Source organism: Colias croceus, chromosome 8, assembly GCF_905220415.1.
Source record: "Colias croceus chromosome 8, ilColCroc2.1".
Classification (NCBI taxonomy): Eukaryota; Metazoa; Arthropoda; class Insecta; order Lepidoptera; family Pieridae; genus Colias; species Colias croceus.
In genome coordinates, this window is record NC_059544.1 from 5270530 (window position 1) to 5290437 (window position 19908).

Genomic DNA, 19908 nt, shown 5'->3' on the forward strand with positions numbered 1-19908 from the left:
CGTCACGCTTACGCCATGACACCTCCGAGCTGTTTTGGCACAGTTGATAAATATTTTTTGAAAAATGGCTTTTATCTTCGTTAAATTTAAGTATATTACCGAAATATAGGGTTTTTCTTGTATAGTAAACGTATACACACATTATGGAAGAGGATTTCAAAATTTTCGTCATGCCTAGGACAACGAAGATAATCAGGTAGATACCTACAACGAAGTTTCATGATGAACAATAGAATGTAGTAGAATTACATACACTTGTTGACGTTAAATTTCAAATAACTAGTGGTACTTTTCTTTGTTCTAATTTATTAACCGAAACTTAAAGGCACTTCGCCACAAACAAGTGGTATTTAAAATCAAATTTCAATCCCGCGCACTTTTTACCGATTTTACAAACAGGAGGTCAATTTTTCTACACCCTTTTACACTAAAATACGCTTCGCATGATTACCTACCTACATGTTTTACTTTTTGGGCATCGACTTCGATTTGACTTCCATCCATCCATCCGCATGCCAGATCCAGTAGATAGTTAGAACAGTTTCAAAATCTTATATAATAATTTTTCAATCCTTTTATAATTCACTAGCTGCTCCAGAAGACGTTGATCTGCGTCATTGTCCCTTTTTCGTTTTTCTCTCCTTAAGAACCTTCCCTGTTCCTTAACAAAAACGTTAAAAAAAAAATTGGCATATTGGTTGAGCCGTTCTCAAGTTTTACGCAATGCCACTCAATGTGCCACTACTACCATACTTTGGCCATAGAATATAATAGTTAGCGATTCAGTTTTATTATAATATAGCCTACCTAGGCATATTTAGTTGATATATAAAATAAAAGTTTTATTGGTCAAAATCATGCCTACATAGCAACTTCACAGTGATGTACCTATATTGCATAGTCACAAGTTTTTTTAAATTATATACCTATATGTATTTATTGTGTACCGCAACGTGTCTTCATACCTATTGACTATCAGCTAAAATGTAATTATCTTTCATAAATAATATCTAACAATATTATATAAGGATGGTTATCTTATAGCAGTTGGTCTCTCTAACGATAACTACCCGCGTTTATGTCCGTTTAATTTGCAAGTCGCGTGTCGTGTCTCGTAAATGTGAACATTACACGTCGGGTGCGTATGTCAGTGGCATCATAGTTTAGGAGGTGAAAGCCAGTGCAGACAGGCGGGTAGACGGACCTCGGTGGTGGTTGACTTGTGGCGCTTAGCTCTTGGGTCCAGCACTCAACAGTGTCCGCGCGGTAGTGAAAGGTGCTATGTCGCGGTACGGAGTGAACGTTGTTTGGACCATGACCGCGTACGCGCGATTTTTTCTTTTATGTGCCATATTTGTGAATGGTTAGTTCATTTTCACGTGATTTTTACCCTAATTAAGATCCAACGGAAACTTTGTCGTAAGTGTGTATCACCGGCGCTCATTCATCGAGCTCGTTTATGCGTAATTATTGTGCAAGTGTTTCATTTGTGTGATTCTTTTCAACGGCAACGAACTATCAGTTCATAACGTAACCGGCGAATGTGCGGTGAAAGCTATTCAAAAGTTACATTCGTAAACGTATCATTAGCGCCCATGAGACTTGTGCAAATTTCGCCTCGCAAAAGCTGACGCCTCAATTCATCGGAAGGTGTTATTCAATCTGAGCATTCTAATATAGATTGCTAATAGCGTTGTTCACTGCTCCTCGTTTAATTGGTTTAGAAAGTGTACTAACATATATATTAACTACCCCTTCAATACATACCTCTCTTACCTAATTACATCTGGCACGTCCTTTCTTTCACTTGACATTGAGACGTGACCGGTTATATACGAACGAGGATATTGACATAACATACCTGCTTAAAACCACATACGCACTAAGGATATTATTTGCTATTTTCCATTGATGGACATAAGCAATAAAAAGGCTATTGTATGCGAGCAACCTTCATAAACTTATTTTCTTGACCCTTACAGCCTTGAATATCTAAGGATGATAAGCTTTTCGTAGTACCTACCTCCGTTAATATATTTCATAGATAGGTCCGAATACAAACAAAAGAGCTATATCGGAGGAAAATATTATAATAGGTGATAGAACAAATATTGGAGTGGACAAAAATCTTGACAGGCCTATTGAACGAGGTGCTTGCAAAAATAATATTTAAATTTTTAGTGACCCACGTGACTGCATTGCTGCACCTGCTTAATTGTGTGTAGCGAATTTAAAATGGACAAAGACTATTTTGATAAGGCCTTCAAGCCAAATATTAACAATCAATGAAATGTTGACAATCATTCTTTTTCAGTAGAATTTGGTAATCGAAACATGAATACAATTTTATTAGCCAGGTGTTATATAAAAACTAAGAGAGGTATTGCCAATTTATTAATATGTTGGTTATTATTGCTATAAAAACTTGTAGATATAATGAATATGAGATACTTACATGATAATATTGTATAAGTACCTATATCGGATTTTCACTTGTCTAAAATAATTATATTATTACTTACGATTATAAGTTAAGTAGACTTACCTATCATAAGTAGGTATATTAAAATTTTCGTAGATAAATTTAAATTCCTTGCTGCGTTAATTTATAATGAATGATTATATTATGCAAAGTTAATATCGAATATTGATCATCTCAGTATGGTAAATAAATTTTATTGCGTTACCTTCGATTTAATAGGACTGCTTCCGCTGTCTGATACGTCCTATTTATGTTTCAATAAAACAAATGATAATAATGATTTATTGGAATATTATTTGTGTAATCTTATATTTAGGTTCTCACATTAATTAACGTATAAGTTTATTCGGCAGCAAATAGACGATCAAACATTCCTGTTTAAATTATGTACGACAAGCTTGGAATACAAATTTTTCTGATGTTAAAACCAGACAGACGTGGGTAAACTGTCCAATGCCCATTTAAATTATTATTCGTATGGAGAATCTAGCGTAGCTTCGCGGTTGATAATAATAAACTTCTTTATATGTATAGAAAATAATTGATTTTAGATATACGTTAAGCTAAGTTTTATATTTTATGCTCTTTTTAGGACACTCATATTATACAGTGTATAAAAATAAGTCTACTAATTTTTTTTTTGAAAATTAAAAAAAAAAAAAATTCAATATAACATAATATTATGGACTTGGATTAAAAACAATATTGAAAAACCTTTTAATTAAATATCGTCTACTCTTTATGTATGGATGAAATAATATTTAAATAAAAATGAGTTCAATCGAATTAATATTATATAGTAAATATAAAAATTTAACTTCTAATAGGCACAATATAGAAATTCAACAGGAAGTTACAAAATTATTTAATTTGGTTAGCCGCAGAACTGTCTTGTTATGTAAAGTATTGTAATTGCAATAGGTGAGTAACAGCTAACAATATTATGGTTGCGTGCAGTGTTATTATTTTACATAATATAAACATTTATCGATATCTTTCGGAAGACTAAAAATGTTATAAATCAATTAAATGATTATTCACACGCGTGACTTTTGCAAATGCCAACCTATTTTTAACCGACTTCAAAAAAAAGGAGGAGGTTATCAATTCGGCCGGTATATTTTTTTTTTATTTTTTTTTTTTATGTATGTACACCGATTACTCCGAGGTTTCTGAACCGATTTACGTGATTCTTTTTTTGTTCGATGCGGGATGGTGTCGAATTGGTCCCATAAAAATTTTATTCGGATAGGCCCAGTAGTTTTTATTTTATGAGCATTTTTGTCTGTAGGTATTTGTAAATTTTGCAAGTGCAAGTTTGAAGTCGGTTGTTTTTAACGCAGTTATCACTTGTTGTTTAAAATTAATTAAGTCAAGGTCGCAATAAAAATTTAATTTAAGAGTCTGTCCATTTAATATTAAATTTAAATATCAGATACAGTTAAATTGTGTTTTTAATTCTGGCTATGTTAAAAAAAATACTCCAAGTAGGTAATCTTCTTATATATAAAAATGAATCCCAAAATGTGTTGGTAAGCGCATAACTCGAGAACGGGTGGATTTCGATAATTCTTTTTTTATTATATTCCTTGAAGTACGAGGATGGTTCTTATGTAGAGAAAAGGTAAATATGTACCACGGGCGAAGCTGGGCCGGACCGCTAGTCTTATATATAAAAATGAATCGCAAAATGTGTTGGTAAGCGCATAACTCGAGAACGGCTGAACCGATTTCGATAATTCTTTTTTTATTATATTTCTTGAAGTACGAGGATGGATCTTATGTAGAGAAAACGTAAACATGTACCACGGGCGAAGCCGGGGCGGACCGCTAGTTATTAATATTTAACCCTTAGCTGGTATCGGGGGTCAAAAATCACCCCAGTGCAACGAAATTTTGGTCATAACTCTTTAGTGTTATAACTTATACTCTTGTTCATCTAGCTAATCTCATAACATCTCGGGCGTGAGATGGACGACATACAAGTGTTACTTTTCTGTTACTAGGAGCCGAGGTACGTACACTGCTGGGGTCAAAAATCACCCCCGATACCATTTGTGTAAGTTTGTCTGAATTTATTCTAAAATTATTTTCTTTATTTTTTGAGTTATAAACGATCATTATGGAGAGTTTTTTGACTGACGATCAAATAGCTGAATTATTAGATGACGAAATAGAAGAAAATGAACCGGAAACCTTCAACAGACCAGCTGCTTCTGTAAGTGATGATGAACAAATAAGTGATTGTTAGGAAGAAGAGTATGTTAGAAGCTGACTCCTCAACTTCAAGTTCTGATAGTAGCAGCGAAGGAGATGATGATGAAGAAGAAGCAGCTAGTCATACCTCTGGCGAACAGCGATCATATGTTCTAAATGTTAGAAATTTTACTAAGAATTTTGTTACTGGTTCATATAAGTTGTCATTTTTTTTGTTTAGACTGTATAAGAAAACTAAAGTTAGAATATTTTTATGTTAATTTTTAGTTTTTGTAGAATTTATGGATCTCAAAGTGAACATCACTAAAATTAAACCAAAAATAAGATATAATTTGATTTGAAAAATTAGTATGGTTCATTACTTTATAGAGCACTATATTGTCGTTAAATGCTTACTTTAAGAGTTACTTTATTAATAAAAGAGGATTAAAAAGTAAAAAAAACCTGTTTTTATAACAATTATTTTTAATTTTCTCGTGGGGTCTTTTTTTACCCCCGATACCAGTTATGTTGGCCAAGTTTAGCGATACCAGCTAAGGGTTAAAATGCGAAAGTGTGTTTTTATTTAATGAAAAAAATCATCTCATTCCATGCGAATTTTCTACAATGCCATAGTAATAATTTGATTAATATTTTTTGAGAAAATCTTGCAAACGGACCATTGGCATGATCTTAGAGCATTAAAGTTCATAATGTAGACAGCACATACCTAGGTACCTATATCTTTTCAATTTGAAGATAAGTTATACAGCGTCTTCGTTCCTACCATTTAAAGTTTAATCATATTCTTTACTCAATTAAAAAAAAAACATGGCTTATTTTCATATCACTCCTTATTATAATGTTTGCAGTACAATGTCAAAAAGATAAAGAAGCCGAAGAATTCATCTGCCCAGAAGGCACACAGGGTAATGGCAATTTTGCAGACCCAGCGACATGTAGGAGGTTTTATCAAGTAAGCATTAAATTTGACTTTTATTTTCGAGACAATCTTAATTAAGGTCTGTGTTATTTTCTATTTATTTAAATTTAGAAGAGGTTTTTTGTACCTACTTATAAGATTAAAAATATAGTTATATATACTTACCATGATGATAAGTTTTATATTTTCTTCAATGATTTAATGAATCATAAATATATTAATATCATAAAATGAATTAAATTTGGAAGAAACATAGAGCTTTTTTTAAAGTATTTCTTTAATTTCATTGTCGATAATTTGAATTTGAGGTAGTAAAAATTGTCAGTTATTTTTACTTTGTCTGTATGACTCGCATAGCATACCTATCTATTCATGTAAATATGAATAGCTGATAGCAGCTTACTTTATACAAGTTATTACTAATTCCCACATAATATTTTTGCAACTTAAAGTTAAACTGTAAAATGACAACCCTATAAAATGCGGAAACACAATCATTAATATTTACTATCAATAGTAGAAGGAATTAGCAATTATACAAGAAGATTAAGGAAAAATAATAGCCCGTTAATTTGACATTTCAATCTAATGCGACCGGTTATCAGCCAGTATTGAAACTTGATTCCTATTGATAATAACAAATATATGCTAAAGATCGCGCAAAGGCCATTCACAACGCATAACAAGCAATTATATAAATTTTATGTAATGTCTGAACAGCCTTTAAATGCCAAGTGATAGTCCTTTTCGCGTAGCTTTAGATGTATATCTTTTTCATTGAGTTCTGACTCATGCATACTATGAAAGCATAGACATATACATTACAATTATTATTGTTTGTAGATTTTCTTATCTAAAAATTTATTTTGTGTATATTTTTTTTCAGTGTGTAGACGGATATCCATATTTAAACAGATGTCCCTCAGGACTTTACTTCGATGACATCAGCAAATATTGTACTTTTAAGGTTGAAGCAAGATGTGGACCTATTGCAACGAGTGAGTAACTAAAATATTATTATATTTTTACATTATGTTAAATGCTATTTATATGTCTTATTTTCGAGTTATACACAAAGCATATATTCATTATAATTTTAGAATCTTAATTTATGTATTTGACATTCATTACCTAAGCATGATAATACATTTAACACCAAGGCTGATATAAAATTAACCATTCGCCAAATTAATCAATGTTTAATAAGGTGCTACTAAAGCAAACAAAGGTTGAGCAAGCAGGTATTCCAACATGTATGATATAGGGAATCAGATGCATCACACGCTTGTGTTCCGCAGTAGGGAAGTGAAACTGCCGAGATGGCACGAATACCAAACACGAGATACAGCCAATGTCGTCGACACAGCGCTTCCGAGCTTTGTTTAACTATTCGTATATACAACATCAAACATTCATCTACATAATATGTATGTACAAACTGACGTGTGTTCTTGAATTAAATATTAGCGTTATTTTCCAAGCCATTCGGATCTGATCATACGATGAACGAATAAATGTTGATCAATCTGTTTGGAACATTTTCAATAGTTATTTCAAGCATTGTTAAAACAATTTATTATTGTTACACTCGGTAACAAGTTTATTATTTCGAAATAGTGCTAACTAACTTTCTAATAGTTTCCATATGTTACTTCAGAAGTTATGGCACTATATTATTGTCATTTGGATATATATAGGTACAACATTACTATTATAGATGGGAATATCTTAGGACATTTGTGGCCAATTATTGGTAACTTGGTCAGTTAGCTTTATTACAAAGCAATCGAGATGTATCATGTATCATTACTTCCTAAATGTAACTGCCAATATTACCTATTGAAAATGAATGCCCAGTAGGCTCTGGAAAGTTTTTATCCGGGAGACTTTCACAGACTTCTTTAAATATGAAAATCTAGCAAAGGCATTTTGCATTAGTATTCATTTCTTTGAAGTAAGAAACTTCTCTGCAGTCTGCAAATAAATTTTATATGACCATACAGAAGTGCCTTCCTAATGAAGATAGAACAGAAAAGATTAAATATACAATTTCAATTACAATCAATAACCAATTATACCATGGGTACCAACCTTCAAGAGATTTAATTATTAATAACTGCCCATCTAAATAAAAAAAATAAAATAAACAAGTGATAACTGCGTTAAAAAGAACCGACTTCAAACTTGCACTTGCAAAATTTAAAAATACCTACAGACAAAAATGCTCATAAAATAAAAACTACTGGGTCTATTCGAATAAAATTTTTATGGGACCAATTCGACACCATCCCGCAACGAACAAAAAAAGAATCACGTAAATCGGTTCAGAAACCTCGGAGTAATCGGTGTACATACATAAAAAAAAAAAAAAAAAATATACCGTCCGAATTGATAACCTCCTCCTTTTTTTGAAGTCGGTTAAAAATGAAAACTTCCTTCAAGGAAATTTCGGCCTTGGTATGTCTTTGACGCTATTGTATTGTCTTCAGTTTATTCCATTCAATGTATCCTTTTAATTTGCAATTCTTCCTTTATTCCTATATCCTTACATTTATTTAAACATAACAGGAGTACGCAGTTTCGTGTTTCAAAAATATTTTTGCTCTTTATTTCTAGCACCAGCTCCAATAACGGAGGCACCAACGGATCTGGCAACGAAATGCGACCCGGCGGAATGTCAGTTGCCATATTGTTTTTGTTCCAAAGACGGTACACTCATTCCCGGCGGTCTTGAACCGGAGGATGTAAGTCAGAACTTCGCACTCGCATGCAACATTAACTGAATTGCACACGAATAGCTTTAATATTGCAAATGGATTTTCAATTAGATGCTGCGCGGATTTTGACTAATCAGTTTTGATTCTGAGATTTATAATTATTGAACTGTAACTTTTCTGAATTTCGATCCCAACTTTTAAGAATATCAGACCATTTAAAATTGTAAAAGTATTAAGTAAAGTTAAAATTATCATATTCACGCAAAAAGCGTGTTATGAGAACATAATTAAGTCAGAACCGGAAGTAAATATGCAAAATATTTTATTACGAGTGCAACTGGGCGGACAGAGCATTTTTAGAAAGTTTTTGATTCGATTGTTATTTTATTTCGATTGTCGGTTCCATAGTAAAGCGTGCATTATTTCCAGACGCCACAAATGATAATGTTAACATTTGACGGTGCGGTCAATTTGAATAATTACGACTTATACAAGAAAGTTTTCAACGGAAAGTTGCGCAATCCCAACGGCTGCCCGATCCGAGGCACTTTCTTCTTATCGCACGAATACAGGTTAGTGTTCTTCCAAATCTATATTATACTTCGTAATGTATGTTAATTACGTAACTAATTATTTGTAACTTAAACCATTGCATGACCAGCGCGAGCGTTATTAAAATATATAGTCTGCTGTAAGTAAAAACTTATGAATGAAACCAATTTTTATGATTTTCATTTTAGCAATAATTTCGATCATGTAATTTTGTTAGACGTAAGATATTCTCTGTCATCTTATAGTAGGTATGCAATTTATGATGCCATGTTGAATTTCATCACAATCTGTCCAGTAGTTTGACCTCGGAAGTATGACATAGATAGGCAGAGTCACTTTCGTATTTATCACATTAGTATGAATTCATAATATTAGCTGTAATGGTTGATAAATATTTATACACAAATATAACATGCTTTCAATATTTCCAATGAACATGATGAAACACAATATTGCGAAGTAAAGCAAACTAACTCTTCATTATTAAACTCATCGAAGACTCGACGTGGAAAGTTTCCATGTCAATAAGCTTATATTACAGCAGCGTTACCGTAGGAGAGTCTAAAAATAGCTCTTAGCATAATTCCATTGTATTGTCTAAAAGTACTTTCGAATTTCGATCCTTTGTAGAAGCGCGTTACGTAATCGAATAAGAGATGTTCAATTACACGACACATAAGAGCCGTTAAATTGGTTTATCTGCAATGAAGCCGATTAGGCCTTCTCGACTCTATTTGCGTCGCGATCTTACGTGCTTTGAGAGCACTTACTTTATAAGAACAACTGCTTTTAATTAACCAACTAGTGCTTGAATGCTAGAAATGCAAGTGAACTTCGTTGTGTTATTCTGAAGTATCATTTCGTATCAAAACTTTAGAAATGTTGAAGAAATGTAAATGTTATTTAACATTTTTAATTTATTGCATATTAAATAATACATTATTTGGTATACTGATTTATTATTATGTGAATTACTTCGCGTTTTCTATTAGATAATTTTAACCAATTATAATAAATTTAATTATTTGTTTCAGTAATTATGTCATGGTACAAAAATTGGCTCACGATGGTCATGAGGTAAGTAAAATTTAAAAATTCAGAATTAAAATTTATTCAGCATTCATTTGTTAATGATCTCTATAATTCTAAGGGAACAAACACATTTTTTAAAGTATGAATGAAGACAATAAATCAATAATTTTCCTCGGCATGTACCTAAATGTTTCAAATTATTTTCTTTAAATGCAAACACAAATCGATATTATTTCCCAATGTTCGTATATTTACGTACCTAATGTATAAAGAACCAAAAAACCTTTAAATTTAAAATTTCCCATGCTCACTCATTTACAAGTTTTAGACTATATAACCATATTTATATTATTTATAATATTTTTTTTGAAATTCATGACCCTATTCCGTATTCGAATGTTCACGTTCGCAAGTCGTTATTCATATGAAACACGAGGTTCGAGAACATTCCAGAAGGTTGAGCCAATGCACCGTTTCAGATAGCGACAGGTACGATATCGCAACAACAGGGCTTGCAGGACAAAGGCTACGAAGAATGGGCGGGCGAAATGATCGGAATGCGGGAAATTCTGCGCAAGTTTGCGAACATATCGCGCTCGGAGATCGTTGGCACGCGGGCGCCTTTCCTCAAGCCCGGCAGGAATACGCAGTTCAAGGTACGACACTAGTTTTGCTTATTGGAATTCTGGGAATATCTATGTATGATGGATGGGATTCTATTGTATGGTAGAGGGTGCGAATGAGCGGCAAAAATTTTGTTTTGGTTTTGGGATCTCGGATGTTTTGGAGATGGTACGAGCAGTTTTATTTTATAATAAATTTTAAAATTGCATGCACATTATTTAAGATGGTTTTATTTCTGGTAGAAAGGAATAAATCATATAAAATGATTCACAATTAAAAAGTAAATGGTGTGTTCATTTTATTAATCGCATTAAATTTAAAAATATTAATATACATTGCATATTATACCTAACTAGCTGCTCCGCGCGGTTTCACCCCCGTGGCAGCACTCCTGTTGGTTGTACCGTGATGATATATTATAGCCTTCCTCGATATCTAACACCGAAATAATTTTTCAAATCGGATCGGTAGTTCCTGAGATTAGCCCGTTCAAACAAACAAACAAACAAACTCTTCAGCTTTATAATATTAGTATAGATTATAAAACAGGGTACGAGATGAGGTTTCAATGACTCAAAATTTACTGTATGGAAATTTTATGTAACACTAATTGCACTATGCATACTATTCTATTATAACTTTAGAATTATTTATGATTTTCCAATTCGAAATTATATATTATATGAAATGAGCACTTAGCTAGAACACAGATTAACAATAGCCTAATGCCTCCGGAACTATTTGAACATTTAACAAAAACATCCATTGTCAGTAATTGAATAATTACGTATTCATTTGTACCATTTTCCTGGAATTTATAAACTAGATTGTTATAACCTTTATGTACGGGGTAAATAAAGATAATACAAAGCAAATCATAAATAAAAGTGAGTGGGATGTAACATTAGCCAGGGAGATGTAAAATTTCCAGAGACAATCCAGTTCTTAGTATAAGTAATATGATATTAATTAATTGTTAGCGTGTTATAATATGAGCACTGCTAAATCTTTTATAACTAAGCGTAGGAGACGGAAATGACATAATTTGTTTGACATTACCTAATTGTCTCAATTTCAAGCCATTGCTAAATCCTAGTTTCTAAAAAACGATCTTATCAGTATAATGATTAATGAATTAATCTCCGTAGAAAATTTCCTTTCCATCACTTTGAGGTCTTGCATTTTAAACAAAACGTATGGAACATCACCAAATGGTTATAATTTTTTTAAGAACTATTAAAAAAATATAGTTCTTACATAGGATTTATAAGCTTTTGAAGTGAAACTTCTATAGGCGCGTTGAGAGTAAAAATTTCAAGGTCGCGTCATGGCAATACCCCCACGTCACGGAGTAAGACAATGATTTTGGTATCTTTGAATTTTGCCAAAGAAGTTTCACTTCTTACACGTGTGTTCGGCATACATGCTCTTTTTTATAATATAGAGCATGAAAATCGATTTTGTTCTATAAATTTGCAACCACTATTACGATGGCTTTTATTATAAAGGGATAGGGAAATCATATTTACGTATTCTTCGTGATGCCGAAAACCCTTTTAATAATAATCTCACGTTTCTCACAGCGCTATCTAGTGCTAAAGTAAGCGAAGGAATGGTTATGGAAATTAAACACCTTATATCAAAATACATACTTTTATTTAAAAAGCTAAAACATCCTAGAAAAATACAAATGATGATGTCCTAATAATTATAATCATTAAATAAATAATTAGTTTGAAGTATTTTCATTGTTGTATTTATTGATTCACATGTAACATAATATAGACAGAATACCTACAGTAGTTGTCAATACATCTCATACATACAATATAATGCACCAAGCTACCTACATATATAGGTTAATATATTTTTCTCTAAATAATAATACCAAGTGAAAAAAGACTATCCGGTGAGCCCATTTTCCTACTTAGGTACTGTAGTAGTAAATCAATGCGTTACCTATTTGGAATCACTAACAATTATCAGTTTTCCAAATAAATCATGCTGTAATTTATAAGATCTGTACAAGTGACTAATTATACCAACCAACCATTTAACTAATAAAACCAAATACCGATGTACAGGTATTAGAAGACTTCGGCTATATCTACGACAGTTCTGTGGGAGTGCCGCCTTCGCCCATCCCCGTGTGGCCTTACACCCTCGACTACAAGATTCCACATGAATGCAAATCTGGAACATGCCCGACTAAATCATTCCCTGGTATAAGAAAATTATTATTAATAATATGTAATTGTTTATCCAATTAATTGTCGTTATGAAAACAAAATTATCATAATTTGAGCCATGATTGTTGACCTTTGTATAAAATTTTCAAGGAATTATAATTTTTGTTAAATTAATTGCATGCATTTATTAAATATAAATATATAAATCATCAATTTATTAATTTTTCAGGTTTATGGGAGGTGCCTTTTAACGCGCATTACGTGGAGACGTATGAGGGCGGCCATTGTCCTTATTTAGACCAGTGTGTGCTACATAATCACGACTCAGATGATGTGAGTTGTCTTTTATTATAAAATTTCTTATTAGATTTCAAATAAATTTTAAAGTAGATTGATACTTTTAATATCCATGATCTACCAATTAGTTACTTTATTTATTAAAACATGACATTGGTTTTTTGTAATGTACGAATAAATCCAATTAAAAGTTTCTTTCTTGACTTTCTCATCTTAATAAATAAGCATGAAACAAGTCCTTCAAGTATTTTCTCATTTGTTGTACAATCTTATTACATTTATTTAATTTTTATATTACTTAAGTATTTTTCATTTTATCTTGTAGCACATAACAATGTTTTACGAGATATTTCGGAGAAATTCCAACAAGTTTCTTTTATAATTGAAAACTATTCAATGTTATGGATATTGAAAATAGTACCTATACAAAATTTATCATTTTCATTGTATTACAAATGTTATTCTGAACAGTTATCTTGACTGAATTATATTTGAAATCAAAAGTATCTAAGTTTGGGAAGGTTTTAGGCACAATATTCAGTTTCAATAATTAATCACTATTGAATTTCCATTCCAATTTGAAACTTAACTTTAACATTGGAAATAATTAATAAAGAATAGTATTATTCATTAATAGATAATTATTATAAGAACATTAAGTAATAAGACCTAAGACTCAAATCAAAGAGGTCTAGATGAGAAATAAAATACCTATATATTTTCCAAAGCTTGGTATGAAAGCTGTGCTAATTGCATAAAACTGTGACATTATATGAGTGTTAATTCTGATATTTGTCCTAATTGTTGTGTAAATTAATTTAAATTGCTATTTCTAATTATCCTATAAATGTTTTAGGTATTAGAATGGCTCCAAGAGGACTTCAATCGGCATTACGAACAAAACCGAGCGCCATACATGATGCCGTTCCACACAAATTGGTTCCAAATTAAGGAATTAGAACGAGGCCTCCATAAGTTCTTAAAATGGGTGTCTGAGTTGTAAGTACATACTTATTATTTAATTGCATTAGTAGAAGGCAAGCAAATTGTTTCGTTTACTTTTAAAAAAGTTAATTAACATACTTCAATTTAATCATATCAAATTTTCCAGCAAAAATATAACTTATCCTTTTTACGTAGAGTAAAACAATGACGAAATCGTAGTACACTTCGAAATTACCCTTGACCATATTTTATATTATTTTAAATATATTATGATAATGAAATAATAACTACAATGCAACTTGAATATCAAATGAGGTAGAAAATGAAATCGCTATTGTTTAATTCTTTAAGTAATGTATTTATATATTAATATCTAGTTGTAATACACCAGGGGCTTAATGAAAGTATATATGCATTGTAATTGTTTAGTATTAAGGTTATTAGGTTTTCGCGACTTTGTCCATGGTTTTTATTGGTATAATTCAGTAGGTACTCAATATTGTACCTGTACAAACAGTTGATTTTATTTATTTATTTATTTATTCTTTATTGTACATAATATACCAACATAAATAAGCTATACTATAAACAAATACAATGAAACACACGGCACATACGTACTAAAAGGCGGCCTTATTGCTCAAAAGCAATCTCTTCCAGGCAACCCTGATTGGTAAGGAATGTATGCTAGAACGCGACTTGGCGCCAATTCAATAAATATTAAGCATTACATATAATATAAATAATAAAATAATTTATATTGCACAGAGAGAAAGACACTCAAATTAAAATAAATTGTGTTACGATTTACGAGCATTCTAAAAAGTCATTAAACCACACATTTAGTTAATCTTTCCCAGAAAGTTAATTTGACCAAGTATGTTGATCACATAAAGTTGTACAGATAGAATACTATGTGAATTATAGAAACGTTACTTTTGCAACATTTTTCTATCTCCGTGTCAAAAATAATGGAAAGTCAGAAAGTCATAGGTACTTAAATCTAAATATAGTACCTTATACTAATACGAAAATACTAAAGCTACAAATCTTTGTGCAAATAAAATGAACTTAGATATAAATCCTTCTCAATGATTACGTTCTTTATAAATAAGTCTCTTTGCAAATCAGCGAAATAAGGGATAAGTCTAGTATAATAGAAAGTGGCAAATTGAATCCCGGCGTAGAGAAATAAAAATATCTCAAAATTTTTTGTAAGACTGAATAATATATTCGATAACTCCTGAATATCAAATAACATTCTAGATATTACGGAACATTGAAAAATTAAGTTATTAGGTACTAAAAGATAATAAAATACGTATTTCACTTTGCATTAAAAAGCAAAAATATAAAGATTATGTTAAATGTACCTACATCGAAAATTCGTTATATTAACTTAAAGATTTTTGATTTCGCATCACGTTCCAAGCTATTAGTGGCTTCGATATGGTATTATAATGGAAATAATTACGTTTTAATGAAATAATGTGTGAAGAGCATCCATTAAAATTTAAGGAATAATATTAAATTCACGTTAACCAGGCGAGATAATTGAATAGAAGGCTTTTATCGTTACTTTACATAGGTCATATTGGTACATTCGTTAACTGGCGACGCTGCCAAATTGATTTTACATAATTACGCTCTGTAATAACGCTATTAATTGACAGCGGCATTGATGTCCAATTATTCTTTATTTTAAACTCTCATTTATGTAGTCAGGATTGAGACTTTAAGCGCTTAATAATGAATTTGATGCCGTGAATATGGATTATGAAACTCGTAAGTAAAATAAAAAGGTTTAACGTTTCAATAAATACAAAATTCTCGCCAAAACAATCCGCATTTTTATAAACCTAATAATTATTTGTCTATTTCAGTTTCGAATACTAGTACAAAGCGTATCCATGATTGGTAACAATGATGATCGGATTTCATTTTATAATCAAATTTAACATTTCTGTGTGATTTATTATTAATAAACGAGTGTCCGATTGAATTTTATATTAATTTGTGCAATTAATTTAGGTATTGAGTATCACTCTGTTTATTAGTTTTCACACACGGATTAGTATCTACTCAATTCTCATATAGTTACAAATGCAATAGATAAATGTTATCTACAAAACATGCAAACAAATATGCAATTCTACAAGCATTGGATTAGAATTTATTTTAATAATAGTAATAAACCACCACATTTTTTTAAATATTATGTTATTGAGCAGCATATGCAATGATTTTTCATTTTGTTTTTTTATTTCTTTCTGTTCATATACTTAGTTATTTTTTAAACATGTTAACAACAAGAACATCACGATTCACCAGTTCATACAACATCTTATCTCATCGTAAGTGTGATCGGATCGTAACTTCTAAAATTTTTAATCCTTTATCCTAGTCAACTAGAAGTGACATTAGACATAGATAATTTCACAATTCCAATTTAATTTGTTTTGACATAAAAAATTAAGCTATTATTAAAGAAAAAAAAAATAACTCACTCATAGGTCAATACTTAACTTACTTAAGCTACTAGTATTATAAAACTCAAACTCCATACTCTCGAATAAAAAATACTAAAAAGCTGACATCACGCATTGCAGGAAGGACGTATACTTCGTAACAGTGACACAAGCGCTCACGTGGATGACGGAGCCGCGTTCCGTGAAATTGCTCAGCAATTACGAGGCATGGAACTGCGACAAGAAAGACTTGCCTCTACCCGCGTGCAACTTGCCCAACAAGTGTGCTCTGTCCTTCAAACACCCCGACACTAACTTCACGGACACGCGCTATATGGAGACGTGTGTCGAGTGCCCCAACCAGTGAGTTTATTGTCCTTTATAATAATATAAATAGCTTATCAATTACAAGTCATGGAGATGTAACAAGAAAGATCTGCCTCTACCGGCGTGCAACTTGCCCAACAAGTGCGTTGAGCCGCTAATCAGCGAGTTAAATACAGTTTGTAATCATTTTCAGGTTTTTAGGTTAAATCTAAAAATTAATTTATCTTTTACGTAGATTTCAGGTTATGTCAATAACGGGCTTTAGTAAAATTTGGTATGAGGGTTTACGTAGAGCGAGCAGCCTCGCGAAGCGACGTGGCTTGTGTTGTGAGTTGGACGAGTTGAGCGTTACTCGCGCTTTCCTTCGTCTCCAGTATAATGAAAGAGGTCGCAGTTTTTGTACTGCACAACTGAAAAAAAGAAAGTGTTAAAAATAAATAATCATTCAAAATGACGTTGATATTAATCATATTCTGTTCGAATCATACGCATCATGGATTGCATCCCGGTTGGTTCATACTTCACATAGCATTTAAAACAAAAATAAATTGAACTATGTATTTTATTCTACAACAGTATTTCACCTAATATTATTAATAGTCTGTCTAGCCCGTATCCATTCTGTACGTAACTCCCCCTCACAAAGTCTCATTAGTTCACACGTGCTCGCTAGCACCTCGCATGCACTAAAAAAAGTTTATTTGCACACCTTTATTGACGTCAATAAGAGTGCAGCGAACAAAACTGTTAACGGAATAAACACCGAAACGAATTACGTAACGCTACCGTTCATTTTTATTTTATTTTTTTGTACTATTTTACGTCGAGCCTGCGGGCAGCGGGCAGCGCATGTGAGTATAATTCGGTTGTTAAAGAACTGAGAAACAGTGGAAGATTTATACTCTGGATTTATGCCTTTTTAAGGCTGCTTATCAATTAAAATAAATGTCATATTATGTTTAATTCTATTATTTTGAAGCTAGGCTCTTGAATGGCTGTTTCGGTTCATAAATCATAACTATAGGTATGACGTGTAGCTAAATCTCAGAATAAATATACCTAATTATTCTGGGAACTTGAAGATTGACTGGCGAAGTGACGAGCGAAGAAAGGTCAATCTAGATAATGTGTCTACGTAATTATATAACTACTTCGTTATAAATATACACTAATATTCTACTACATAAAATATTGAAATATATTTATTTATATTTTTTATCATATTGTGTTGTGTTTGTTAGTGTTTTTCTAGAATTTGCTATAGTTTTCTCTATACTATCGTTGTATAAGTATTATAAGTAATTACGGTACAGGATATATTACAAAGTAATGAACGAACGACTTTGTGGATCACGTCCGCAAATCTCCAGGCGACGAAATGGAAGTGACAAATACAATGTGCATTGTTCTAGCTATCGTTAATTAACTTGAACATCAAACAAATTCGAAGAATATGTTTTTCAATACTACTATCATGTTAAATATGATATTTCCCATTGTTATTTGAATTTAGTATATTTATAAAAAAAAGGTTGAAACTAAGCTATAGATAAGAGAAACGTAAATCAGTGTTAGTTAAAGTTACAGTGAAAATATCCGATAGCTATAACATAATTATTCCCGGGTATTGTATTAGACTGTACAGTGTCGGTATGAACTATGAGTACTAGCAGCGGAAACTTGTTCTTTATAAATAAATTCCTCACGTTACTAACGAGTTATTCCCCGATACTAAGGGGATTCTACTTACTACTAAGTAGCCTATTATAAAATAATGCCACTCCAGCGAGAGGCATCACATTCCAGCTCATTTACCTTTGTAATACTTTCAGATATCCGTGGTTGGGTGACTCGGGCGGAACGGGTATTCCAGGCAAGGACAATTACATACCCGATAACCTCAAAAAATGATGTAATTTATTGTAACGATGACTAACAGATGACAGACATTAGTGTTATAAATGACAAAACTTATAGTTAACGATAGCGATATGAGGGATACCTACGTTTTAGATATTTTTAGGACTTTTGATAAGCATAATTATAGGCAATTTTATATCTAAATGTGATTTTCTTTGGGTTAACGATAGTAAAAATTACATTAAAAGTCTTTTATAATCCCTTTTTTTAATCCTAAGTGTATCTCAATTATTTTAAAAGGGCTTTTCCAATAAATCTTCAAAATTTGCCCAAGTTTGCCACCATTCAATTTCAGAATTTATACATCAATTTCTTTCTTGTTTGTCTTCCCTGGTTCATTATTCATACAGAGATTGATAGCGATCGTCTGTCATCTGTTGTCATTTTTTTAATCTATTCATTTTGTTCTAACATAATTGGTTATTGTTACCAATTTCGTAACAATTTGAATGGATATTGTATATATATTATTGTGTAGCAGTGACTAGTCATTGCACGTTAGAATTTAAGATTAAGTTCTCAATAAACAAGACTCTAGGCTTACATAGCCTCTTATTATATTGCTCAAGTTTCCTTTATTCTGTTTGACAATAATAGTTGCAAGTTGACAAAATAGATCACATGAATTTTTGGATAAAATTAATTTACATTTATTACTTTAGAAATGTAAGTTTAACAAAATTCTAATTCTATTTGATATTTCATCTGTATTAATTGATTGTAGTTAGATAGTTAAACTATGCCATTTAAATGTTACTTTGAAAGAATACCATTAAGATGAGGCCACAATTTTTTGTATATCTGTGTAATAAAATTTAAAAATATAGAGCCTTACATTTTTTATAACTATCCAGTATACTTTTACATTTTATGTTTTTATCTAATTACTATTCTTGGTGCTTTGTATACCTTTGGTGCTATAAATATGTTTCGATTTCTCTTGTTATCTTTTTATACAAAAATGAATAAATATGTGGTTCGTTATGTAATAAATGTATGACAACTAGAGGTATTTTTATTTTCCCCCACAAATCTTGTACTAGTTTTACCACAATCTCCTAAGATTGAGTTTTTTCTTTAAAATTATACGCAAGAAACTGCAAGATACAAAATGATTTTCTTACTATGTATTATATTAAGTAAAGTTAAAGTAAAGTTATATTATTTTAGTATTTCACACCTATTTAACGTTTTATTTATTATTTGCCTTACTCAA

General features: G+C 31.4%; 1 protein-coding gene across 1 annotated transcript; it reads left to right on the forward strand.

The window, feature by feature from the left end:
• The first annotated feature begins 1170 nt into the window (after positions 1-1170).
• Positions 1171-19698, forward strand: LOC123693770 (chitin deacetylase 1). The gene is made up of 12 exons (XM_045638982.1): positions 1171-1363; positions 5551-5654; positions 6508-6619; positions 8238-8365; positions 8768-8910; positions 9925-9967; positions 10402-10578; positions 12631-12769; positions 12965-13068; positions 13889-14031; positions 16587-16808; positions 18605-19698. Exons 1-12 carry the CDS (start codon positions 1282-1284, stop codon positions 18681-18683), a joined length of 1476 nt encoding a protein of 491 aa, XP_045494938.1. The 5' UTR covers positions 1171-1281; the 3' UTR covers positions 18684-19698.
• Positions 19699-19908: the final 210 nt, after the last annotated feature.

Excerpts from the sequence above, each read along its gene's own strand:
- LOC123693770 (XM_045638982.1), top strand. The coding sequence starts at position 1,282 with ATGTCGCGGTACGGAGTGAACGTTGTTTGGACCATGACCGCGTACGCG. Across the intron at positions 10,579-12,630 it reads GCAGGAATACGCAGTTCAAG|GTATTAGAAGACTTCGGCTA; the intron begins GTACGACACTAG and ends ACCGATGTACAG. Across the intron at positions 12,770-12,964 it reads CCCGACTAAATCATTCCCTG|GTTTATGGGAGGTGCCTTTT; the intron begins GTATAAGAAAAT and ends TTAATTTTTCAG.